Source organism: Parus major, chromosome 14 (genome assembly GCF_001522545.3).
Source record: "Parus major isolate Abel chromosome 14, Parus_major1.1, whole genome shotgun sequence".
NCBI lineage: Eukaryota > Metazoa > Chordata > Aves > Passeriformes > Paridae > Parus > Parus major.
Window position 1 is genome coordinate 9,262,385 of NC_031783.1, and position 26,755 is coordinate 9,289,139.

A 26,755-nucleotide genomic window follows, 5' to 3' on the forward strand; every position below is an offset into this window, starting at 1 on the left:
AAGCCGCCCGTGCCGCTTCTCCGAGCAGCGCGGCAGAGCGTGCCCATGGTAGCCGGCACGGCTGCGGCCAAGAACCTTCAGCAAACTCTCCGTGTTCGTGCGGAGCCGCGATTTCGCAGCGCTGCTCTGCGGGCGTGGACAGCGGCCGGGCCGGGCGCGGGCCCCGCGGCAGCGTTGTTATGGCTACGGCAGCGCTGCGCCTGCGCGGGAGAGAGCGGCCCGGTCCCGTCGCCCCTCAGCCGGGGCTCGGTGAGGGCCCGGTCCCGCCGCCCCTCTCCGGAGCTCGGTAAGGGCTCGGTTAAAGGCTCTGCCCCCGCCCGGCCCCGCCGTTCCCCGGTAAGCACTGGCACCGGCTTTCCCCCGTCATCCCCCGCTCGGGTGCCGGTGCCAGTTGAGGCTGTCCCTGCCAGCCCTCGCCTCTGCGGCACTGTGAGTTGGGTTCTTGCACTACGCGGCTGTGATACAATTGCAGCTGTCCAGTCAGTCCTGTAACCTTCGGGTAGTTCTCAACTAGTAAAATAACTACAAGATTTCTTGGTTATGCTGTGCTGTAGTTCAGTCTGCAGCTCATAACTTGGACGGCAAGTTAAATCAGTAATAGTAGTGCAGTTGTAAATTCCCAGAACTTGCCAAATGCATATGTTTGAGAAATGGCTTTCAACTTAATCCTTGTAATTAAATCTAATAGACAGCTAAAAATCAGGTAAAGATAGAGATCTCCATGTGGCAGAAGTAAGTCTACTTCCATCACAATGGTTTTGTTGGAAGGACAATACTTCCATCAGAGTGATTTTGATGGAAAACTTGGAGGTAATTCACAGACTGCTCCCGGTTAACCTTGTGGCCTGCCTGCCACAAGCTGACACCACTGGTTTAAGGAATTGCTGTTACAGAGATTAATATATGTGTTTTGGGTTTTTAAACTAGTTTATAGGGTAAAAATATGTACATAAGACAGAAATAAATTTTCATTTTTCAGAAGGAAAGTACAAATTGAGACAACTCAGTAGCTATGAAAAAAGGCAAGAAGAAAGATGTCAAGAAGAAAGATGCCAAGAAAGATGGTAAAAAGGCAGCTGGTGGTGAGAAGTCAGAAGAATCTCTAGGTACTAGAACTGAGAGTAGCTTAACAACACTGCCAGACTTGCAGAATGAGTTAGTGAATGAAGAAACTCAGGCAATTCCAGAGGTACAAGATAACGAGCCAGGCGTAGAGGAACCACCAGTCCAGCCTGTTCCTCGGATTCATGAGGAGCTTCTTCTTGCTCAAGTGATTATAAAAAGGTACACTTGTTACAAATATAGCACTGAAGTCAAGAACTCTGATTTAAAGTGTCTCTGCTGCAGCCAGTGTCATTCATACAAACACAGATTTGACTCTTGATTTGAAGCAGAGAATCAGGTTATTCAGACCTAGTAGCAGCAGCACCTTAGGAGACATAGATGTGGAATTCTGCTGCCTTCTTGCATCCTAGAGTGCTGCTGGTACACTCTACCTGCCAAAAGCCTCATTATTTTAGCTTGTTCACCTTCAGTGAAGTTTTGTTAAAGTATACAGATAACTGGTGAAGAAAATATATCATGTAATCTTTAGTTGTTGCTGCCTTTTAATGCTTTGTGCTGCTCATATCTCATCATAATATCCTAAACTGAGGAAACAGGTGAATAGCCATGTCCAAAAACATTCTTTTGTATTTCAATGTAATGTTTATATGTAATGTTTCATATACCAACATGTCTGACTGTAAAGTAAAAAGTGCTACCAATGTGGGCTTTTTTCTTAATTGAAGGAAATATGGGTCTGAGGCAACACAACAATTATGTGGAGTATTACAAGAAAGGTTCAAAAAATTGGAAATTCTCTTGTTCATTATTCTGCACAAGATGCAACAGCTGACCTGTGTAGACCATGGTAAATCAAAGGTCATTTATTACATGTGATTTAGAACTATTTGGCAGTGACTTGAAATCTTCATCTTTGGTTTGTTTTCTTTGTAGCTATGAAGGTGAACAAGTTGATGAACTCTATGAGGGCCAAGGATTTATGTGTTTTGAGGGAGGAAATACATACAAGGTGAGTGTATAAATTAAAAAAAAAAGTAGTGGACTAAGTTCTCTCTCAAGAGCACTGAGAAGCATTGAAAGCTCTGTTAGTTTCTGGCATTAGAACTCTTGGTTTGAAACTAGTAGTTGGAGAGGAATTAACGTCATTCTTTTGAAATCTTACAGTCTCTAGGCTTCATCTGGGGTAAGAATGAATCTGCAATTGATGCTATTCTCTTCATTTTGAAGGGTCTGTTTTCTGAAGGGTGTATGAATGGAGAAGGGACTTACACATGGGCTGATGGAGTAAAGTATGAGGTAAAGTACAGTTTAAAGTTATAACTGAACACTTTTGCACCCAGTTAGATGTGCCAATTGAAGGAAAGTAGATAAGTTGCAGTAATTGGTACAGTACAGGTAGCAGTTACAGAGCTATGGCAGTGATTTCAATCACAAGCCTGACTTGTCCCAGAAGGTTGGGAAACAGAGTCTTAGATTTTAATGTTGTAATTTAATCTTTCAGGGAACATTTACTAAGAATATGCTGATGCATAATGGCCGTTATACCTGGAATGATGGCAGTGTTTATGAAGGATCAATCAAAAATGGACTTAGGCATGGATATGGAGTTTTCAGAAGTGGTACTCATCCAATTTCTTACACTGGTTATTGGTGCAATGGCAAAAGACATGGAAAGGTCAGTAAGAGCTAAATGAGAGCATAGGCTCGGGTGATACCTTCAGGAACAGCAAGTGTTACCGTGCAAAGATTTTGCAAAAGTGTTTTGTTTTGTTTTGATTTTGTTGCATGACCTTATGCCGTATCGAGATTTGTTTTTCCTAGGGAGTCTTTCTGAGGTTGTGAATACAGTTAATAATCTAAACTTACTGTTGGAAGTAAAAGTCTGAATGGGTCAGAAAATTGATCTGCCTCAGATTGAGTACTGTAATTAAGATGCTAAGGTTAGCTCTCTTCAAGTATTTCCAAGGGGTTTGAAAAACATGGTAAACTTTGCTGTAATGTAATAGAATTTTTCTTTTGAACACTTAAGTGTTTTCTAAGGTCTTACCTAACATTAATCAGAAGGGTTTTTTAAAACCTTTTTAAAACATACTTTTTTTTTTATTTAATTGTATCCCTTCAGTTGCTTTCAGTACCATGAATCAAAGTGACCCCAAGTATTAGAATGTGATTACAAGCTTCATATCATTTGTGTGTGGTGTTTTATTAATGTAGATTAATATTTAGGTATTTAAACTGTTCTTTGTTTCAGGGTAGGATTTGTTATGATCAGGAACAGACCTCCTGGTATTCAGGTGAATGGGTAAATAATGTCAGAGAAGGATGGGGAAGGAGACGGTAAATATGATAACACCTTTTCTTACCCTCACTATTTTTTATTTTTGTGTATTATGTTACAGTTTCTTGTGTTGTTTAAAGTGGGTAAAAATGCTGTAATTTCATAGTGTGAACTTTTTGCAGTGGAATAAAAAAATATACAAAGTGCTTTATGGTAACAAAACAGACCTTTAAAAGTTCATTTTTATGTGCAGTATTTCTACTGACCATTCACACAAAAGAATAGGTAAAGACAAAATCCCAAATCAGCTCTGGTAAACCACAATTCAGTATTGAAAAACAAACACACTTGATTGATTTGAGCAGATAGAGGTGTCTTATGAATAAATGACTTATCTATGGAATTATATGTAAACAAATATTGGTAATAGCTATGTCAAAGACTTTTTAGGAAAAAGAGCTGGTTAATATTTTTAGTGATTTCTAAATTAAAAATAGGAGGTAAACAGTGGCTGCAATAAAACCTCTGTGTCCATGTCAGGTGAGTCAATTTTCAATTTAATGCTTATATTTAACCTTAATAAATTACAAATTTATTAGCAATGAGGTTTTGCATAAACCTTTCATAGAATCAGCATAGAATTTAGTATGAATTAACTTTTTTATTGTTTTATTGTAGCTACAGATCTGGAAATACCTATGAAGGTCAGTGGAAGAAAAATCTACGACATGGATATGGAACAATGATATGGCTGACAGATAATCAAGAGTATGCAGGACATTGGGAGTGTGGCATACAGGTATTAATTTCTTCCCCAGACACCCTTCTTTAGCTCAGCATCTGTCCACTACTCTAGGAGAGCTAAATAGGGAGTTTTATGCAACATCAAAGGAGCTTTGTACAGTTTTTGCCAGTTGAGATAACAGAAACATGTTCTTTATTGTAAATTGATTCTTATGTTAGCAATATGCAAATTGTTAAAGGGTTTTGATTTAGTCTTACAAATAAAAATTTTGTTCCCTAGTGGAAAATATAAACATTTTTCAATAAAAAAAAAAAAAAAAAGTTAAAGAAGTGTTTGTGGCTTAGCTTGAGCTATGACTTCAGCAGTAGGTGTATGTGGCAATGTATGTCTGTGTTGCTTGTAAAATACTAGGCCACACTGTTCCCTCTTGGAAAAATTTTATAATGGAAGACAATTTTGTGGCATTTTCAGTTCATTCCATTTATTATTCTGTTTCAAAAAGGTGAGTTACTTGCTCTGTCTTTTCACCCTGCTTAAAATTGTCAAGAAGTTCAGCTTGTGGTACATCCTGTCTCTGTGGCATGGTTCCCCACCTGGCTGTTCAGCACTACAGAAGAAGGATCCAGGAAGGAAGGGTGTGTGTCTTTAGGAGACCTGTGGTAGAGTTTGCTCAAGTATGTGATGATGCAGTGCGTCCTCTGAGCGCTTCTCCCATTCACCTTTTAGGCTGTAGTTCTGTCCCTGCTTTGAAGTGCTGCAGCCATCAGCTGGGAGCTTTTATTTCAGAGACTTGCCAAAATCTGGAACTATTTTTTAAACACACAATTTTTTTTCAGAACGGTTCTGGCATCCACATATGGTTTTTGAAGAGAACGGAAATGTCACATTATTCTCTGCGGAATGAATACACGGGTGATTTTGTAAATGGGGAGCGTCATGGGTGTGGGACGTTTATTTATGCTGATGGAACCTTGTACTATGGAGAATGGGTGCATAATAAGAAGCATGGCAAGGTGAGTACTGTCAGAACTACAGACAACAGCAGAGCAAACTGTTCTACTCTGTATAGTGCATCTCTAGATTTCTGTACAGCAAACTACATTCAATTTGCAGTGTGGATGGAATTCCCACACAAAGGGCAGAGAATACACTGAAAGCAGTAGGAGTCCTTCCAAGGACACAGTCTGACTCTGTGGTTAGACATGTTTTGGGTATACAAAGACATATTTCAGGAGATTTTCAGTGCAACAGGTGCATCTTGAGTTTTGCAGTGGTTGGTCAGAATTTCACACTTCCACTGCGAGCTAATGGATTTCAAGCTGTCCTTGCACAGAGAGGTTCTTAAAATTTCTCTTGTAAAACAGATTTGAAAAAACTCTGAGTGGAGTGCCACATATGCAACCTAAGGAGTGCAGACAAGTCTTTCTATATGGGGGGAAAATACTTATTAAAATTAAACAGATATATAGTCAGTCCTTTATCCAAACAATATACCTATTTAATAGGTGACAAAATGCATTATAAAAGAGAGTAGGAAAAATTATTTTGCTGTATTTTATTTCATATATTACATTTTAGCCAAGATTCTGAAAATTTGACTCAGAGAATTTGTGGTTTTGTTTTTTTTAATATTTGTTTTGTATTTATATTATAATTAATCTGTCTTAGGGCACCTTTGTCTTCAAGAATGGTGAAGTTTTTCAAGGAGAGTTTGTAAATGATCATCCAGTGGAATGTCCTGCTCGTCAAGGGACTGTTGTGAAAGGCGAAAATCTGAGCGCCACTAGCACAAGAAGTCATTCTGCAACTAGTGAGCAGCTTAACAAAACAAATTTTACTCAGTTCACATTTTGTTATTCCATTCTACTATAATATGAAACAGTTTGTACATACTCCAGGAGCAGACATATTTCTTCAAAGAACTTAGAAATGGGAGTCATGGCTTTTGCTTCCATGAGGTGTTTCCTGTGAGTGACACTTGGAGTGGAGTGACACATCCACACCACATCTTGTAATGGATGGATTTAAACAGATTTATTGTCTGAAAGTTTCACAGCTTTCGTAATGTCTGCATTTCCTGTTCGTCGAGTGTTGATTTGATGAAATTGCTCTTCAGTTGTTATCCTGTTGGTTGTGAAATCTCTACTTTTTACTGTGAAGGAATATGTTGTTCCAAATCCATAATATAAGAAAGAATAATGCACATTTTGTTTTTCTGTGTGTATATATTAAACTTTGTTTTAGTTTGTTCTAACTTATTTTTATTTGCTTGGTAGGAAAGACCGCAATCATCAGTCCCTTGGGAAAGATGTTTACTCTGGGATCAGATACTGATTTGGATATATCTTTACTGCTTGAATTGTTGCCAAGAGGAGACAGAGAGGAAGAATTGAAACAAGTAAGAGTCTACTGTTTGATACTTTCAGCTTTTCCCTGTATTGTGTTTCATACTATTTTATTTCTGATTTATATGTATTAAAGTAACTCTTTCCATTAAACAATTATTTGAAAATCTGAAGGCTATGAAAACAGAAAAGCAAAAAGAATGAATAGACAGTATTGCCTCTTCTGAGCTTCCACTAAAAAAGGCCAATTAAAAATAGGTTAACATATCTGGAAGGGCATTGAGCAACCAGTCTTAGCTACTCTGAGGTTTGTCCACTGACAGAGGATGATTTATTTTTATCAGTGAGCAAAACTCATGTATTAAAACTACTTTTGAATAATGCTTTTCTGAACACTTAACCAGGGATATGCTTTTCTAAGTTGCAAGGTCAAATAATTATCTGCCCAGTTACAGGATCAATACAAACTGATATCTGCTTGCTTTGAGATGATGCTGAAACATATCCTGCTTTGTTTAGGTAGAATTGGCTGTGTTGAAGTATATTTCAAAACTGAGAAAAGCCTACTACTTCTACAGTACCTTAGGCTGCAATCCTTCTTCTGATGACACTTATGTCCTGACTAAGATGCAGTTCTGGAGGTTTCTGAAGGACTGCGAGTTTCATCTCTCCTCTTTAACTCTTGCTGAAATGGATCGGCTCTTGGGAGGTTTGTATTCCTGGTGAGCAGGGTCTAGAATGCAGGAATTTAATTGTAAGCTGTGGAGAGTTGGACTGGCAAGTTCTCCAGGCAGCTCAGCTCTGGGAGTTAAGTGGTTCTGAGTCAGTACCTCTGTGCCTGTGAATTATCAGTGGATCAATTTACACTTCTCTGGACACTTATGGTCCTTAGGTGAGAAAATATGAAATTAAAATACAGCATAAAAAATTGGACTGAAGAGCCATCTATTCAAAATAGGTATTCATCCCATGTCTTGCCATTACTATTTGAGAGAGAGAGAGAAGTAGGAGAAACAAATACTTTTTTTTGCAGTGCTCTTAACTTTGGTTTGCATGTAGTATTTTTTTTTAATTCCATAGAGCAAATTAATCAATCAATTCCCATTAGATCTGCAGTGTCCTTAGTATGTGAAGGGTTTAACTCAACTTTGAATCCCCATTTATTTCTATATGTGCTGAGTGGATGCATTTCTAGAAAGAAAATTGTCCAAGATCCAGTTGCAGGTGGACAGTTCTCCCTTGACCTTTGTTTGGAAGTGCTGTCTGGTCTGAGTCTTCCAGGAGTGTTGTTACACTGTGATAGGTGGAGATGGAGAGGATAAGAAAGGCTGACAAATCAGTATTCCTGTAAGTATTTTAATATATGTGAGAACAGTAGAAATTTGGGATTTTTAAAATTTTTTAGGTAAAAAACAACCTAAGGATTGTCATTGTCTACATGAGGTATTCCTGTTCAGAAAATTTGTATCCTCCCTTGTTCACCTGGCATTTTATATCTATCACGAAGAGTACAAGTAAGTTTCATCTTTTAGTGAAATTTATTTCAGTGTAATCAGTTTGAATCTTCACAGACATAAAAATATGTTTCGACTTTTAAAAATTTATTTCGACTGTAGGGACGAAGTTCCTCATCTGCAGAAGTGTTTTTGCAAAATGATGTCCAGTAATGTTCTGCCCTCTGCCTGTCAAGTCCAAGGTAAGCAATGCTTTTTCTTCTGTGCAGAATTCATCAGTTAGTATCACATGCATTACAGTTTTATTGTAACTGTTATTTTTTCTCAATTAATTTTTAAAGGTATCTTATATTCCGGTGAAGAATTCACATCTTTTGCCTTTAGCTACATTCACAAATGCTGGGAAATATACACATATTTCTGTAGACCATATCCCAGACCTCCATTTGGATCCACAGTGAAGCTGAGGCAATTCCTCTGGATGTTGGATGTAATAACCTAGTTTTGTTTTATTTTGTGTGAATAGATGTGCTTGCTTTGTTCAGTTTATATGAACCTTTTAAAAGAGTCCCTGTAGCTTCTGCACAGTTGAAAAGGTGGGAGTGAGGTTATTTGTGCAATCTGTCCAAGGAGCAGTAAAGGAACTATTTATGCACATTTTTCAGGATTTGAATTCTAATTTTTTACTTTTATCAAATCCTAGACAAATGTGTTTAAGGGAATATAAATATTTTTGCTGGCTCCACTGTGTCTCCCTCTGTCCCATCTATAAAATGTATGTATGAACATGTCCTATTGTTAGAACTTAAAGAAGGACAGCTATTGAAATAACAACATACGCTATTTTAATAATGTATTTACTACAAGAGCATGAGATTCTTTACTAAAATACAGTAACTGGGGACAGATCAAGATTACTTTGAAGGTAGACAACAATTCCCACTGATATGCTGGGGGTTTGGGTAGTTCACTTTATAAATCTGAGCAATTTTTTCATGAAGAAAAAATCAGATGGAAAAATTGTAACTTTTAAAATATTTTTGTTTATGAGCTTCCACAAGTTCTTTTGTAACACTGCTTTTGCAGTCTAGGGAAAATTCCCATTGGCTTCAATAGGACTAGAATCTCACTCTGCTGTCAATTACGTATGTAGAAGTATCATTTGAAACCACTAGAAATTTTGGCAAAGGCTTGAAAGGGAGGTAGATTAGGTCCATGTGGGGAATGCTTTAAGTGCTGTTAACATGTAACATTTATTCTTATCCAGGATTTTAAACTTCTCAGTGAAGAATTAACTGCTCCAAGAGTTTTGGAAATATTTGTCAAAGTTGGTGCCTCTCTACCTAGCATCCGTGGTGTCAACCTGGAGTTGGAGGTGTGTATGGAAAAAAACCATAGTCCATTGCTACAGGAATATTTTAAAATTGCTTTTAAAAACTGCTGCAAATACTGCCCTACCTGCTGGAACAGGAGGAAAAGGAATTAATTAATTAATAAAAAAAAAATACAAACTTGAGCCTCTATTTTTATCTTCCTTTGTTCTGCTTATATCTTTTAGTTTAGCTCGTGTACGTCTATGTTTTTCTTAATTACCCCATCTTAGCACAGTCTCAGCATATTTGACCATTCAGAAAGGTCCTTAGGAGTGCCATAATCCATGCAGGGAAATCCCATTTCCACTGGAGTGGTGCTAGTGATAGTTCTGTCCATGGGGAGCTGCCTGACAATATGGATATGTAGTGATCACAGAGGGATTAATCACTCCACTTCCAGCTGTTAAGGTGGATCAGTAATTAAGGTGTGAACCCACTGATCCTGCAAATCTGGTGATCCAAGAAACCTGATTAGTGGTATGTGAGGTGCTGCCAGCTCACTCAGGTCAAGACTCTTGTGCTACCTAAGAACTGGCCTAATATAGACGACTTTCACCCTTAAAGAATTAACTCTTGCTTCACAACAGTCTCTTGTAAATGACTGAATATGTGTTAAACAGGATCTGATAAACTGAACACACAGTGGAAATCTTACTAAAGATTAAATAAACCTTATTAAAGAAAATAAACCTACTCTTGGGGTTTCTAGCAGCATCTCATGCAATTAAAATATGATGTTTTGGTAATAGCTGTAGTTGTGAGTTATTTGTTAGAGAAATTTCTCATAGGTTCAGATACATTAAAAATCAGTGCAGTGTTTTAGCTCAATATGACCTGTATGAAGTGTAACACATCATATCCTCTCCTGAATTTTTTGAGCTTTGGCTGTTTTCTGTATTTCTTCAGAAGAAGACATGTTTGACTAGATAAATGAGGCCAGAGAGACTTCACTACCACTTCTGAGTTTGTTGCTTGCTCAGGCACATAGGCCTGTAAATGAAGAAATTTTGTAAAAATGAACTTACTTGCCACTGCATTTGTTTTACTCTAGATGGTTTTTCTCGAATTTTTTGAAGCTCTTCTTGAATGTGCATTGGTATATGTAACTGAGGATATGATCCTGAAGAAAGAAGCTCAAGATAATCAGAAAAGAAGTAGCTTTGAAATCAAGAAGCTATCCAAGGAAAACTCAGCTGTGTCTCTCACAGGACATTTTCCACCCCAGGTAAAGTTGATGCATACCTGTTCAGTGTTATTATGTGTCCACTTACAGAGCAAAGTCAGACCCTGAAAATGTTCTGTTTCTTGACCATGGAAACCAATTTCCTCTTTTTGCATAAACAAATATTTGATTGGGTCCTTCTGCTTTTTCTGTTTGTTGGTACCTTAAATTGTAACATCAGCATAGACAGTTTTAACACATTTGCACATTTTCCTAGATAACTCTAAATACACATAGAGTACTTCTGAAGGGGAACTGACAGATTGGTTAGCTGATAAAAGATATGTCTCTTCTCCGTTAAGCTGAATGTCTAAAATGGACCTGTAAAAATGGCATTGCAGCTGTTGTATGTAGCGAGCATTGCTGTTTGCCAGCAGTTGAGCTGTCCTCTTCTTCCTTTTGCTAAACTTCTGAATAAGGATTTTGTAGGTTGGGAGATGCTGCCTGTGACACTGCTGCAATTTTTATATACAGAGTAGTTAAAGACATGAATTAGAATTGTTATTATTTGGAGTTATGCACAAGATTAAAGTATTTTTATTAATTCAAATCAGAGTATTCACAAACATAATTTCACAGCCTCTGTGAGCCCGTAGTGCCACTGTACACTACCACTTCCCATTCTTTGACCAGTTGTTCCCACCCTATGCACCCATTCCCTTGCATCACTGCAAGCAATGACACAGTTGCACAGTGAAGTAGTCCGGTTAAAATAATAAAAATAAATAAAAATAATAAAAATCTTAATTTAAATGTACTGAGGGTAAAATTTCTCTCTTGTGTTACATTTCAGTAGTGCACCTACAGCAGAAGTATAATTGGTACAGACATAAATGATGACATTTCTGAGGCAGCTGAGCTGTACACTCAGGAGCAGATGAACAATAGATGAATAGATGAATATGTAGGGCAACATGTAAGAACAGAGGAACAGGTCAAAGAACACAAGCTATCTTTCCCTAGCTCTGAAATAGGATAATCCTAATTGCCTGGCTGGTATCAAAGGTGAAGTGTTACCTGGTAATACTTGAAAAGGTGAAACACTCCTGCAATTTAAATGTTTTGAGATAGGTGTGATTGCAGGATGCATTTGGCTGGCAGAATGCTTGGAGATGGGACTTTGTGTGACTCAAAGGGACTTGGGGATTTCACTTTGTGATTTGACCACAAGCCCAACATTTAGTAACTGGATTTAAAACTTCTTGCCAGCCACTGAGACCTTGTGAAGACACAGAGCCTGCTCATCAACCTTCTCTACTGGGTGAGTACTGTATAAAGTGGCTATAAACTACAAAGTGGCTAGAAATTAGCTTTTTTTGCAACTTTCAAAACAATTAAACAGGAGCTGATCATGGAAACAGGTGATGTATTACAGTTACAGAGGGCAGCTCCATTCAGTTTGGCAATTATGACAAAGTTTGTTTAGCTTTCTATACCTGCTGTACACAGATAGCTGAGCAAGTTGGAATTTTCTCTGAATTTTCTGTGCTTTTTAATTAGAAACTATCACTTTTTCCTTAAAAATAACTTCAGAGGCTTTTTAAACCTTAATTCTTCCTGTTCTGTCCCACTTGTGGGCATGGAAACAGGAGCTTGAACTATGCGTTGTGCCTTCATTAGAAACAAACTTTTCATCATTTCAGAAGTATTTTAACCACAGGTCTGGCTTTCAGGTCAGATGACAGTCTATATTTGTTTGTGCTAAAGGTTGAACTTGGAATTTAATGCACAGTATTAAATGCTGAGTAATTTTAATTTTCTTTCTTTGCAATATCAGAAACTCTTCTCTCATTTCCCATAACTCCTGGAGAAAGCAAAGATGATATGTCATTGACCAACAAGGATATAAAGGAAGAACAAGATTCCTGTCTAGAAAATGAATTGACAGGTAAAACAGACCTACTGTTTTAGGACTTAACACACACACACAAACCTCTTGTAACTCTTGAATTGTTAAGTTTTAATTGTATAGGCAGATTTCAGCTTGTCACAAGAGGGCAGTAAATGAGCATTAATTCTGGAGTAAGATTTTTTAAATACTTAAAATATTTTTAAAAAGAAAGTACAGCTTCATGATTAAATGAGACATTTAAGTACTGACTTACATAGTTTCCCCATTTTTAAGATGCTACGTTTTATTTGTAGGGCATCTATAAGCAGTAATTTGTATTTACTCTATAAGAAGCTCAAGCTGCAAGCCTGTCTGTGGAGTGTCTTGGCCAAGTGTGTTACTGCCATGTCCTGCTTTTTCTACTTAAAAAAAGAATTATTAATAGTGGTGTGCCACCACTAGCTGGGATAAGATGCCTTATGTTAGGACAGACCAACATTCAGGCAGAAGAGATGTCAGTAAACATGTTTTGGTATGTTGAGGGTTATAGTTTTTTGTACCATCCTCCTTACTGTTGATTAGCAGATCTCATCTGGGTTTGCTTTTGTGTTTCTTGAATGTTTTCTGCTGGTACAAAATTCAAATCCAAGGAGGGAGGTAGAAAAGGATCTTTGTTTAGTCATCAGCTCTTTTGCTGAACTTTGATGGCTGAGAAGTTGTACCTGTTTGTTCAGGGCCCCTCAGCTGTGCCTGGCCTGTTTCCTGGCATGACAAGAGACACTGACACACACCTTTCAGGTGGTTATGCTTGTTCTTCCCTTGCCCCGTGCACAGGAGTCACAGATACTGAACTGTCATCAGGTTACTGCAGAAGACTCTTATCACAAGATTAAAGGGAAGAGTTCATTATCTTTTTGTGCTATTCCCAGGGCCAAGTCACTGAAGGCTCAGAAAAGGGCCACCCCCTTTCGAAGTGTCTCACACCTTTCATCTTCTGTACCATGCAGAAGCCAGATTTGCCCTTTGCAGAGTATCAGAGCTGAAATATTGTAGTCCAAAACATATTTGAAACAGAAGGTCCCTGCTAAATAAATATGTTTAATTTACATGTTATAGATGAAGAAAAAGAAGATAAAGATGAAGAAAACGAGCTGTTTAGTCTCTGGATGTGTCAGGTGGAAATCTTTTTCCTAACTAAGTTATTCCCTGCTTTTGAGCATGAAAGAGTGCTGAGGGATAAAATAAAAGAAAAAAAAAATCAGGATGCTGAATTAGCTTGGCTGAGAAAGATCCAGGCTGAGGACCTGGAAAGGTGAGTGTTGAATCTTGTCTGGCAGTATTGTTATCCCTTATCTTCTACTAACAAAATTACTGAAAATGAGAAGTGTGCTTAAGAAAGTAGTATAGCATATTGTACCTGGAAAACAAACTCACACAGGTTTCATTAGTAACATACAGAATGTAATTCATGTGCTTTCTGTTACTGGCTGGAGTAACAAATACAGGCTGCTTTCAGGTTACAAACTCTTAGCTCTGGTATTTCTCAGCGCTTGGTTCTTGCTCTGTGTAAATTTGGTTAAAGAAATATTTGGACTTGTGGGGGTTATTAGAGACTTTCTGCTTCTCTATGCTGTGGCAGTTTATACTGCTCATACTATGACTAGAGCTGGAGTTGCTTAGCCAGTAGAAATCTGTCTCCCTCCTCTTAAAACACCTTAAATTCAAATTTTGTTCATGCAGACTTATTGCTGAAAAAGAAGTAGAAGAGGCTAAAAGGCAAGAAGCAGCTGCAGCAGAAAGGGCACTTGCCTTGCAGAGTGCAGCATTAGAGGGGAGTGTCAAGCCTGGAGAGGAGCCTTGTGAAATAAAGATACATCTTGGGATAGAGTCCTCTCCTGGAGAGGTCTCTAGCTGAAGAAAGAGGCCCCCAAGAGAGAATCCTCACCAAAGAAGAGGCCCAGAAGGCAGAGCCCACAGGTACCAAGGCACCTGCTGACAAAAAGAAAAATAAATAAATCCTCTGCTGGCAACTGCTGAAGCTTCAAGCAAGTACCCTTCAAATAAGAAAAAAAACCCAAACCAAAACAACCCCAGAAGACCCACACTTGTAGGAAGCTGTAAGAATGGTTTGACTATATGCACAAGAATTGCTGGTTTCAGAGGAAACAGTCTTTTACACCAGGGTTTTGGATAAAGTAGCAGGAAGTTACATGATGCAAGTGAACACAGATGCTCCTAAAGTGTAACAATTATTAGTTTTATTTTTCAGCAAAATATTCACATAACATATCAGAATGGAATGGTACAGATGAATTCAGATTGGTTTTTAATTAGTTTGCACATAAACATTTTTAAAATTTAAAAATTTTATGGTCAGAGTTTACAGATTTTAGTAGAAATTTTGATTCTTACAAAGCAAGTATTGCTTTACTATTGTCATTATTCCAGTCAATAATATGACTAATAACTTCTCATGTTGAACAAGTGCCTGACATTGACATCTTCAATAAATCAGCCCTTTGCAGATCAATCCAAGAAGAAAATATTATTAAACTGTGTTGCACAAAGTTTCTTCACTTCTTCTGTTAAAAAAAAAACCAAACAAAAACAACAACAACAGAAAAAAGTCAGTACTGTATTTTACAGAAACCTCCTCAAGAAAAACCCTGGTGATTCTCATGGAGAATGCAATTAAATTGGAACAGTAAAAGCCCTAAGAGTTTCCAATGTAGAAATACACTTAATATTACTCTGTCTTCGGTAGGAGAATGTCAAGTCTGATGTCTCCCACTGTCTGAATGGTGAGTTGTGTCTAAGAGGCTTAAGTGTAAATGATGGACCTCTCATCAGACACTGCAGCAGCAGCAAACTTGGCTTAACATATTGTTCAGGGAAGTATATTACAAGCTTTCTCAGAAAAAGGAGGAAGTAGGGTATCATGTTACAGTAAATCAAGTCTGCAAAACTTTTGCTTTGTGTTATTTGGTAGACTACACTTCCTAAGTTTATCAGGCACAGAAACACTTATTTACTGTTTCTGTATGGTAGGTTTGATGCTGAAAGACAGTTACAGAAAAATTGCAAAGTTACACAGCTCATTCCCCTTTTTAAAATGTAGGTTGCAAGGCTTTGGTCTTGGCTAAGCATTAATTCTTTCCTACTGTTTAAGTGAGCACATTGCCTCCTGTTAAAACAGAGAGCCCTAGTATTGCTTCAGGATTCAAACAGGTTTTTAGAGAAATGGCAATGTTGAAGTTTATTGCAGCTTAATGTTAATTCTCACTCTTAGTCATAGTAAATCATTGTCAAAACCATGTTAGAAGCAAGACAGTGATGGATGAGGATCACCGACAGGACAGCCACAATGTATAAGTAAGTAACCCTGGATCGCTGACAAACACTCAGATGTAAATATACTCCTCTCTCATCTGTAACACACAGCTCACAGTGCTGTCCTCTATTATTTGAAGGAGGAAGAATGACTGATTATTAATTAAGAATGCCTGCTGAATAATTATGCTGTCCTTTCACAGCTGGTAGTAGGCAGACTAAAACCTTAGGCAAACTCACCTGCTCTACCAAAGATCAGTCACTCTCCAGATTTCTCATGAGCTGGGTTTTATTACTTCTCTAGGGACACACATTATAGGAGTAACTGTATTTAAAGGTAGTAAGAAACAATCCTTACCATTAACTTCAATCAGATTTACATTTTTTTGGTTCAAAATAACATATAGTTCACGCTGGTCAGACTTCTTCCCAACTACCCAGTAATCACTCATTGCCTTCACAATAATTTCCTCGTCTTCATCAACTCTGAAGTTTTAAAAAAGAAAAGAAGGTGGCAGCAAGTTAATCTTCAACAACTTTATCTTTAATCATTAGAACAGCTTGAGGAAATTGTGGTTGTGCAGTATCAAAGAACACACCAGTCCTAACCTGGCTATCATTCAGTCCAGGTCGAAGGCTTCATAAATGGCTCCTTAGGACATGCCCAAATATGTCAATCAGTAATTTTTTTCATTAGCTAAACACTGCAGTGCTGTGAAGAAAACACCTCTGCTCCATTCTGGTAAGGACACACTTCACAGAATGAGGATTTGCTACAGAGTGACCAAATTCTGAAAGCTGGAGATGGGTTGGTGATCCTAAGCTTTCACAGAACTGTGAAACCTAGACCTAAACTATGCTCAACAACTGGATACATTCTATAAAGCTGTCACTAACCCAGTACTTCCATAATACAATGAAACACACTTTTTAAATTTATGTAAAAATGGAAACCTTGTCCTTAAGCAGAGTGGGAAAGAGTTTGTTGCTAATTAGTGTTAGGGACATCCCAATCATTCAGCATTGTTGTGTTCTTTCTTAACTTTTGTAGTGACAGAGGGTCTCCCACCTTGCAGCATGATACCCATTGACAAGAAGCCACTTATCTTCTCTATCAGCAGGACTGGAGTAACTGCAAGGTTTGCATTTCATCCATTGTCTCACCCCTAGAATCCACCAGCTGTGTCAGGGCACATATGACATAGGCAGAAGCAGGTGTCCATGTCCTTTACATTCCCAGATTAGACAGACTCTTGTGCTTCCCCTTCCATTTGCTATGACTACTCTGAAACCTCCAATAGATGAGATATTTTCTTTGACAGAGGCCCTAGCCCCCTCTTAATTTTTTCTTTAAAAGGACCCTAGATTTTTTTTTTGTTAAGATGGACTACTTCTAGACCAAAACAAAATACCAAATATGAACAGCAGTCAACAAAAAGACTGGAAAGTCCCACTCCTTTGCAAAAAAAAAAAAAAGAGTCTGCTTGACTAACAGGGGTTACAGACTATTTAATAGTTAAGCATTACCTGGAGAAGTCACTGTTGATGTCACCAAGAATTTTCATGAGGTCAGGGTGAACAGATGCAAGTGATATGCTGGGTGTTTTCCTCATGTGAATGGTACTTTTCTCTGCCAGATTCATATGATTGAAATAGATAAACTTAAATTGAGGTTCCTTCTCAGCCCTAGGAAGATTTAAAAAGAAAAGAAAAAAGTGATTTGTGACTACCAATATGGTCTATAAACACAGGCTCCCCAGAGACTGGGTAGTGAGCTGTGCAAAGCTAACTTGGACAGCCTGGACTTATCTTCACATTGAAGAGACTTGTGGGATTAAAATTCATTTTAACTCACTTTAAAAACCACAAAAAAACAACTCAGCCTGCAGAACCAGCCAGTGCTTCCCCTTCTGCCACTCAGCCTGCCAGTAAACACACACATGGGAGTCTGAAGGCCTTGTCCCACTTCACTGTAGTAATCCATTTGCATTTTTCTAATGAGCTGGTTTTTTCTTGCCCCATTTTGTTCCTGTTCCTCTCCCTGATGCCAGTCCTAGCTGATTTGAATGGATCCTGGGTCTTTAATTTGAGCAATAAGTCATCTTCTATTCATGTCTTTGCTATTTGTTCCAAACAAGAGAACAAACTCTTCCTTGATCCAGGCAATTATATTTCTCCCCATCATTTGTGTGGGCCAAGCAAGAGACTATTTTCAAACTCCTGTCTTGGCAGTATTCCTCCATTTCCTCTTTTATGAAATTAATATAAAAATCTAGAGCTGTAAATTTTTTGTAGAAGTCACAACAAATTCAGACTGACCAAAAACTAGCTGCAGCAATTGGTACTTGAGGCAATGCATTATTTAAAACCACAGAAGATAGTGTGATGACACCGCTCACCTTAGCAAACAACCAGATATCCTTGCTCTCTGTCACCCACATGCATTAGTGTCAAGGAACTGTATCATGTTTTCAGGACACCATGACATTAAACTTTTAAAGAGTTAAAGCTGCCAAAGCCAGTCCCAGATGACATTTAAAAACCCCAAGTTTAATGATTTAGTAGATTGGCACAATTTCAAGCACATCCTATTCTATCCTGAGAGATTTTGCTGATTTGGGATGGTACCACTGACTGAGTTCACTCACACACCTATCTTTAGTTAAATTCCTTTTATGTTGCCTTATGGGATACTGTTCTTGCTTCCTCAACTAATAAATCTATCAAAAACTAAATGCAATTTCATTGCAAGTCAACTGTAGTTCTAAGCAAAGTGTATCCTCCAAAGCATTAGCATCCTTTTTTCTTTTGACTGTTTTTTGCCCCTCAAGTAATTACCTTAGTCCTGCAAAACAGAAAAATAAAAGACATTTTCTTCCTCACCTACTACACATGGCAACATTTCAAGAAGCAGTAATCCTGGAAAAGTCCTCAACTGTATAGCTTCCACTGTAACCAAGTAACTTACTAAAATTCTCATTTCAGCCAGACAATAAACATTTGTTCCTAAATTAGTAACATCTATTGTTACTTCAGGGAGACCCAAATATGCAATAACAAGCACTTTATAAACACTTAAGAAAAGTAGACAAACATTGTTTTAAGTACACCATTAATGCTTTCAAAATTTGGGCTCATGTTACCATTATTTAAGCAGTTCACTTAACCTAACTTTTCACCAACTAATGAGGGAATACAGCAGGAAAAGAAGTGTGGTACAAACCCTGATATTCTCTTGTTGATGTTGTATTGTTCACATATGTCTGATGCCAACACAGTGAGCTGAGGCCCAACGATGCTGTCCAGTTTTCTGCAAAATTCCAGTGTGGGTGGAATTGAAGCTGTGTCAGGCAGAGCAAAGGGAGAGGTGAGATTCTCTTCCCGCAACTGAAGGTACAGTTTCTGTAGTGTTCTTTAAACATCACCAAGAGTCCAAGAACAAATTTCTCCCATAATTAAAACTTCCGAGGTGATTTTGAATGTGGCTAATTAAAGAAGTATTTAGTCATTTTATTGTGTAAAATGAGTTACTTGTACCACTGGAACAAAGATAAAAGACTGATAAAAACACTCATGAAAAAAGGGACTCAAAGAACAAACTAATGTATTTTTTTAAGAGTAAAATAAGCTGCATGTCTAAGTGTTTTATGTCTAAAAGTCTTGGCAAATAACTGATGCTAAGAGGTACTTACCATCAATCATAAAGCAGACAGCTGCACTCATGGCCTGAAACAAAACAAAAGCAAAAAAACCCATTTACAACAGATTACTTTAACTCAAATAAATGACAATACTTCAGTGAGGTCACACACAGGTGAGAAGAGATTTAAAAATCTTTATTAAAGGTAACATTTCAATAGGATAATCTTCTTCCAGTCCTGCACAACACAGGTTAGCTATGATTTTAAAATTCAGCCCACTTAACAGTTGCATAGAGATTCCTAATTCTGTGGAGTAACTGCAGAGGAAACTGTAATACCTTGTAAACAATCAAATGGAGCTCTTCGTAAGTGTCATCAGTGTTAACAAATATTTTGGGGAAACGGCATTTTGTTTCTGGATCATTAAGATTTAAAGGTCCAGTAAGAAACCTAGAAAATAATTCAACAGGTCAGATGTGATGAATTCTTGTATTTCAGTTTCTTGAGTTTAACAGATGTTCTCCAAACTTGCAATTAAGACTTCTCATGATTAAGGATGTCCAAACCCACAATCATGCAAAGTAACGTTGCCCGCTTAAGTACAGAATTCCTCACTGAAATACTGAGTCCAGAGGAAGAACAAATAGATAAATCCTAGATTAAATCTACACCTTTGTCTGGAGTGCTTGACTGAAAAAAAAACGACTGGAACAATTCCCAAATTTGTCATACAGTGCACTGAGAACAATGGGAAGAAAAATAAATATGCAGTAGTGTTAATGAAGCTTTTTCTCTTTTTATCAAGGGTCAAGTTTTACATTGCACCAACTATTGTGTGACCCTCTGGAATGAACTGTGTGTGGAATATGTACTCAAAATACACACATTCCTCACAAATGTTTTGCCCTTGGGGGAAGAAGCAGTAGATGATGACAATAAAACAAGACCTACCTTCCATAGTGTTGGAGATTTCCTGGCATTTCAGCACGTATTGGAGAATCTCTTCCTGCTAACTGAGGGGAAAAAGAACATACAGGAAAAACCAGCTTAGAGACAGAGAGAAGAGAGATTTCTCTTTGGTATTTTAGCCTTTAGTACCAGACAAACAGGAAGAAAAAACCAAAACTACCCAACCACCTTCCCCCTCAAAACCCCCAGCCCAACTACCTCAGGCTCCATGTGCCTTGGAAACAGAGATGTTGTAAGATATTTGTACAGAATTCTCATGTCATCTTGCTCCAGTCCACTCCTAGAACATTTTGGGGGAAAAGAAACAAATTATGTTTGTGCTGCAGTTCAGATCACAATTTTCCTCTAACTAGTTCAGACCAAAGCCTTTCTTACTGTATGGTAGCCTGATTCACATTTTCTCATTTTCATCCAACTCTGTCACTAATTTAAAAGCTTCTTATTATGACACTTACTCATAGGATTAGAAATTGAAGACACACAAAAGAATTACTGAAGTACCTACCAGATAAGCTGGTCATTGTAGAGAAATGCAGTGTACTTGACTATGTTCAGGCTTTCTTCCATCCTATTAATAAATGACTGAATTTTCAAATAAGTCATTTTATCCAGTGGAAAGAAGCTGATTCCACAAAACACATCCAGCAGATCACAAGACTGTAAGTGCAGTGTCTGCAAGTACTGAGAGAACGACAATTGGCTATTAGAAAACTGCCAAGGTGTAGATTTAAATGATTTAAATTTCAGTCTAATCCCCAAAAATCTGGACTAAAAATCAAAGAAAAAATGTTCTTCCAGCACTGCTTGTCTGACACACTCTGTCATGTGAAGACACTTTTTACAAAGTTTTGTAGTGATTGGACAAGGGTTTCAGACTGAAGGAGGCTCAATTTAGGTTAGATATGACAAAGTTTTTTACAATGAGCCTGCTCACACACTGGCACAGCTTTCCCAGAGAGGCGGTGAATGCCCCATCCCTGGAAACATTCATGGCCAGGCTGGACAAAGTTCTGAGTAATCAGACCTAGTTGAAGATGTCTCTGCTCATAGCAGGAGGTTGGCCTAGATGATCTTTAAGGGTACCCTCCAACCCAAACCATTCTGTGATTCCACATGTGAGTGCCTGAACGTGATTCCAGGTGTCACTTTGCTTTTATTTAATCAGTATGAAAACAGCTTTTAAAGAAAGTTCCAGATCTTTTGAGAGTATAAGCAAGCAAAGCCTATCTTACTGATGTTTAATTTCAGATTCAGCTGTAGAAATAGGAACAGATGCTTTAATTGTGTCATGGAATACATAATTTCCATTATTCACTTTCTTCATAGACTATGACCTTTAGCAAGAGATTTCAGATGCACTGTCAAGTGGTCTGTGGAAGATGCTTTATCCAATGGCTCCCTCTACAGTCACTTTGCATTACTGAATGCCCACAAGTAATGCAGACCAACAGGGTGACAGATCTGTCACAGCTTGTACGTCTGTTTTAGCAGTAAGAATTTATTACTTCTTTTTATTGCAAAGGTCTACTTTTAATTTAGTCTGGACAGTGCATACATGAGCTCATCATGGTACTCCTTGTGCCAATGGTGTTTATTCTGGAGTCTACCACAAGTCTTACAAAAAACAAGCAAGACCCTCCCCAAATCCATAAGCAAAGCCTATACTTTTGTTTACACTGTCACGACATTGTGCCATTCTAAAAATCTTTTAAAAAAACAAAACTTTAAACACCATTACACAGTGTCCACACTCCATCATTATTGGAGATCTCAATACCACAAAAGCACAAACTGCTGACAGCAGTCCTGTTTCCTTGCTTGCAAACAAGAAAAAATAGAGGCAGGCAGGCACTTTTTAAGTGTGATGAAACTTTTCATGTAGGAACTCAAAATTCTGCCTGAATTCTGAAATAGTTGAGACTACTCAGTTAGTTACTTTATGTGAAAAACAGATTCTGCTTTTCATCCTTTCACTAAAACATCAGCTGTGAAATGACATTCTGAAGACTATTTAAAATGCATGCAGTATTTCCTGGAGCCTTCTCAGGATAGGCTACTAATTCCACATGGAGGGTGGAGTAGAGGGGAGAAGTTGAAAAATTAATCAATTCACTATTTCACAGTACTACAGGACTTTAAGCCTGTGCATGCAGGTTGTAGATCTCCACCTCTGGATGTTTTCAAATCTCAACCACCCAAAGCACTGGGCAGGAGAGTTTAAATTCAGTGCTACCCTGCTTTGAGTAGGAGGCTGAACTGGATGACCTCCCCAGATTCCTTCTAACCTCAATGAATCTTCAACAGTCACTCAAATTGGTCTGTACAAACTGTTATGACAGTAACTAATTCAAACATGAAAGCAGAACTCTGAATGAAGGAACACAATTCCATCAGAAAAAATATCCAGCAGTTAAGTTGTTCCATCAAGCCATAACCACACTTGTGGTTCAGCTCCACTCTGTCAGAAAAAGCAGGAAGTATTTGACAAAATGAGTAACCACATACTTTTTGTTGACGTTACATCTTTTCCACTGCCTGTGTTTTATAGTCACATTGCTGCTACTTCTTTTTTTTTTTTTAATTTTATTTCCAGCACAGAATCACACTGTGTCTGAAAAATAAGGTCTTACCCGATGGAAGAATTTCTCTAGTCTCTCCTTTAGCACTTTCACACCCCCATCTTCCATGGCTTTCAGGAACGTGCCATTGAAAAGCTAACAGTTTAAAGAGGAAAATAATCAGTTAGTTGGGTAATCATTCACAGTAATTTCTTGTAACTTGGCTATGGATTACAGCACAGCTCCCATTCCTCAAAATACTCCACATCAATCCAAATGTATCCCTTCTTTATTGAAAAAACATTTAGATTTGCGGAGTCCAGGTGTATATGGCAGCAGAGGCAAGTATTTACGTGTCATTGAAGTATCTCATGCTCTTGTTTTATAAAAGGACTTGAGCCTCCAGTGTTAACCCTACCTTGTACATGCTGTAGCACTGCTGGAGGACTGAACTATATACCTTGTCCTGCAGGAAAGAGAGCAACCCATCAGTTGGAGCAGAAGCAGAATAGTAAGTATTTTGGCTGAGCTACACATAACAGGTGTTTTCAAAGAGCCAGCAAAGACACAAATCAATCTCTGAAAAGTTGAGTGGCATTTTCAGTCAGCATCTAGAAATGTCTCTGTATTTATAAAGCATGATTTCAATAAAGGTAGTCCCTTCCCCCCTTACATTTAGTACCAAAAGCACCTTAAGAACTCAAGCCAAGGACTCCAGTTACAAACAGTGCCCATTCCCTGAGGCCAGTGGTCAGTGAAAATGAACCTCTTTCTGACAGCTCTCTCTTCATCCAAATCAAAGGCTGAAGAATGTGGGACATACAAACACTATAGCAGGTTTTATGGGGCTGAGATCTTAACCCAGATCAAAAAAAGACTATTTTATCAGCCAAAATAGAGTCCTTACGACTCCAATTCTTTTCTTAGGACACAGAGAGGAACAAAAGTGATGCACACTGTAATGAACAGGGGCAGGATAACCAACCAGCTTTTTTATTACTGTCCCACCCTGCCGAATACCCTTTCTGTATACAATTGAACAGATCTAATGACACTGCAGCTTGGACAAGAAATCCCATCACTATTATGAGATTTTTTGGTTTTCCAGATTATTAGTAATTATTACTAGCAGTCTTAAGAAAGTATACTGGCACCTAATAAAAATACATAGATTAAGAACTTAATTAAACAAAGAGATCCTAAGAAATATTCACCTACTCCAAGCTAAAAGTCTCACAGCTGTATATTTCACCAGTGTTTCTTGAATGATCTTGAATTGCTCTCTGGTTAATTCTGTATCTTGTGCCCTTCTTTAAACTTTACTGAAAAGTATTTTACCCTTTTTCCATTTATGGAGATAGGTATAGATATAAATAAAATCAATTTGACAGCAGTTCAAGAAAAATTAAATTTAGGTATTTCTGGAAGTACTCTTAAAAACACAACAAAATTCATTTAAAAAAAAAGAAAGTTCATTATTACCAGCAATTCTTCTTCCTGATATTCATAGACTGGCTTTCCATCTTTGTGTTTTTCTATTATAGGATTCCGTACAACCTAGGATGTGGAACAGGCTGGTATTAGACAATGCAGAATGCATTGAGAACATTGCAGGATGCTGTTTTAGGAATATGCATATCACATGCATAAGTACCATGACCATCCAGAAGTTTTCTTCAGGTTCATGGAAAAACTGTCTATTCTTCTGTGTATGCAGGGATTTTGCAGGTTTTGTTGGGCTAAAGGTCCTGGAAAGAAAACATACATGTAGATATAGGTACTTATACACACTCAAAACAAGAAGACATATAACTGAGATATTTTAAATACAGTGCTTGTGCCAAAACAATTAGCCATGAAATCAGACTTCCTACCTTGTGAACTGCACTATAGCTTCACACAGCCCCACATTTCTTATTTTTTCATTCTTTTCTACTTCATTTGGGTGATAGAAGAGAATCTTCTTTTCTTCCTAAAATTAAAAAAAATAATCCAAGCAAATGCATTTTAGCAAAATCAAAGAATATTGAGTTCATGGTTTGCTTGTTTTTTAATCCCTTAATAACCTAGGCAGAATTTTATTTTGTACCAAAATGGGCTTCTCTAAAAACGGATAAAAGGCATATTAAGCACACTTAAGCAGTCAATCATCCTATGATTGTCAAAGTACTTTGTAAATTGAAGGCTATTGAAATCACAGGCCCCAGTCACTTTTCAGCCTGTTCAAAGCAAGGCCAGCTTCAAAGCCAGCTCAAAGCATGGCAATCTTCAAAGGCAGCTGAGATTGCTCCAGGCCTTCTCCAGTCATGTGTTCAATACCTCCAGAGATGGGAACCCCACAACTTTCCAGCCCTGCTCTAATGTTAGATCACTTCACTGTGAAGAATATTTTTTTTCTATCTCATCAGAATTTCCCTTCATCCATCCTCATTCTTTCACTTCAAGAACCTGACTCCATAATCTACCATCCTTCAGGCAGGTGAGACTGCCCTCTGCCCTCTTTCCATACTGTCTCCCCTCCAAGCTGCACAAATGCAGTTATCAAAGTCTCCTCCGGTATGCCACAGACTGTATCCCCCTGACTGACTCAGGGGTTCTCCACTAGGCTATTTCAGTTTGCCAGTATTTTTCATACTCTGGGAATCTCTGGAGGAACACAGCACCCAGCAGCAACCTCACATCTGCTGGGCAGAGGGGAAGATTGGCTCTGCTGGATCTGCTGAGCCACCCTCCCTCCCACAGCCACAAGCGCTCGCTGCTGATTCACGTAGGACCTGTTGTTCACCGACTCCCTGGTCCTGTTTTGCAGAGTGCTCCCAACCAGTCCCCCCCGACCTGCCACGGTGAGCCAGATTATTCCACCCTACACACGGAGCTTTGCTGAACTCCACAAGGCTTCTGCCGGCCCAGTCCCCAGCTCGCTGAGGGTCCCTCTGAACAGCACCTCATCCTCCAGCGGAACAGCTTCTCCCGGGCTGAGGGCAAGCTCAGCCTCCTCATCCTCTCACTGCTAAGTATGTAAGTACACTGCTCTGTTCAAAAACTGTTAAAGCTGAGCATGAACCACACAACACGCTGTTACCTACAGCCAGTTACTAGAGCTTCTTGACTTTCCTTACTAAGGGACATAGCGGCGAATAAACACTAGCATTAACTTGACTTTAACTAAGCTAAACAGTAACCTTTCTACCGCATTATATCTACGTCGAGAAAGTTATTTTCAGACAAAATTAAAACACCAGTAAAACAGTTGCTGACTGTTCAGCTTTCCATCTACAACATGGGCCCTGCTGCTGACAACACCTCCGGTTACTGTTTCTTTTCGGTCTGAAGCAGTGACAGACTCCATTGCGGGCAGCAGTCATCCCCGGCCCTGTGGGTACCCAAAAGCCCGGTAGGGATGCGGCGGCCGCGGGCCGGGAGAGCCGCAGCTGCGACCGCCTTTGTCCGGGGCCGCTCCGGGACAGAGCCGAGGCCGCACACGCTTGCGCCCAGCCTCGGGCACGGAGGGACCACCGCATCTTCCCCGCATCCCCGGGCTCGACATCCCCCCGGTACCTCTCCCTCTTTGGGCCCCAGCTTGGGGTTGTAGATAAAGAAGCTGAGGAGGGTCGGAGCGAGCTGTTTCTCCTGGCCGGCCGCCCCCCCCGCCGCCATCCTGAGCCTGGGGCCGGCAGCCGCCAGACACCATCGGGGATCGGCCCGAAGCCGCCGCGGCACCGGCCCCACCGCACTTCCAGCGGCCCCGGCCCGGCCGCGGTTCCGCCTCCGCGCCCCGGAAGCGCTCCCGGCCCGGGCGCCCCGCAGCGCCCCCAACGGCGGGCGCGGGAAACAGCGGACGGGGGAGCCTGTGCCCGGCGTTCCCTCAGCGAGCGGCCGTGCCCGGCGTTCCCTCAGACAAGGGCCGTGCCTGGCTTTCCCTCAGACAAGGGCCGTGCCTGGCT

General features: G+C 39.2%; 2 protein-coding genes across 4 annotated transcripts; one reads left to right on the top strand and one right to left on the bottom strand.

The window, feature by feature from the left end:
- The first annotated feature begins 209 nt into the window (after window positions 1-209).
- On the top strand, window positions 210-14,929 carry LOC107211042 (radial spoke head 10 homolog B-like). Of its 3 annotated transcripts, none has more exons than XM_015642481.3 (20): window positions 210-286; window positions 980-1,284; window positions 1,999-2,074; window positions 2,293-2,361; window positions 2,567-2,740; window positions 3,317-3,402; window positions 4,022-4,142; window positions 4,925-5,101; window positions 5,757-5,898; window positions 6,365-6,486; window positions 6,953-7,142; window positions 7,839-7,947; window positions 8,050-8,129; window positions 8,229-8,377; window positions 9,155-9,262; window positions 10,312-10,485; window positions 11,692-11,743; window positions 12,260-12,370; window positions 13,430-13,625; window positions 14,054-14,929. In XM_015642481.3, exons 2-20 carry the CDS (start codon window positions 1,013-1,015, stop codon window positions 14,226-14,228), a joined length of 2,583 nt encoding a protein of 860 aa, XP_015497967.1. In that variant the 5' UTR covers window positions 210-286; window positions 980-1,012; the 3' UTR covers window positions 14,229-14,929. The 3 variants fall into 3 exon arrangements, with proteins under 3 accessions (XP_015497967.1, XP_015497966.1, XP_015497970.1); XM_015642480.3 differs by having other exon boundaries at window positions 256-336; XM_015642484.3 differs by lacking the exons at window positions 210-286; window positions 980-1,284 and adding an exon at window positions 1,305-1,912.
- CCZ1 (CCZ1 homolog, vacuolar protein trafficking and biogenesis associated) lies at window positions 14,550-26,578 on the bottom strand. The gene is made up of 15 exons (XM_015642485.3): window positions 26,370-26,578; window positions 24,686-24,783; window positions 24,466-24,559; window positions 24,294-24,368; window positions 23,230-23,277; window positions 22,884-22,967; window positions 20,759-20,934; window positions 20,452-20,533; window positions 20,236-20,297; window positions 19,623-19,734; window positions 19,336-19,369; window positions 18,867-18,984; window positions 17,171-17,329; window positions 16,002-16,129; window positions 14,550-14,895 (listed from the first exon to the last, which is right to left on the bottom strand). Exons 1-15 carry the CDS (start codon window positions 26,466-26,468, stop codon window positions 14,840-14,842), a joined length of 1,425 nt encoding a protein of 474 aa, XP_015497971.1. The 5' UTR covers window positions 26,469-26,578; the 3' UTR covers window positions 14,550-14,839.
- Between the last annotated feature and the right edge of the window lie 177 nt (window positions 26,579-26,755).

Coding starts and splice junctions, on each gene's coding strand:
- LOC107211042 (XM_015642481.3), top strand. CDS start 1,013: ATGAAAAAAGGCAAGAAGAAAGATGTCAAGAAGAAAGATGCCAAGAAA. Junction 2,075..2,292: donor AGGGAGGAAATACATACAAG/GTGAGTGTATAA, acceptor TTCATTTTGAAG/GGTCTGTTTTCTGAAGGGTG. Junction 5,899..6,364: donor AAGAAGTCATTCTGCAACTA/GTGAGCAGCTTA, acceptor TTTGCTTGGTAG/GAAAGACCGCAATCATCAGT.
- CCZ1 (XM_015642485.3), bottom strand. CDS start 26,468: ATGGCGGCGGGGGGGGCGGCCGGCCAGGAGAAACAGCTCGCTCCGACC. Junction 23,278..24,293: donor ATCAGGAAGAAGAATTGCTG/GTAATAATGAAC, acceptor TCTTTCCTGCAG/GACAAGGTATATAGTTCAGT. Junction 17,330..18,866: donor ATCAACAAGAGAATATCAGG/GTTTGTACCACA, acceptor AAATCTTCCTAG/GGCTGAGAAGGAACCTCAAT.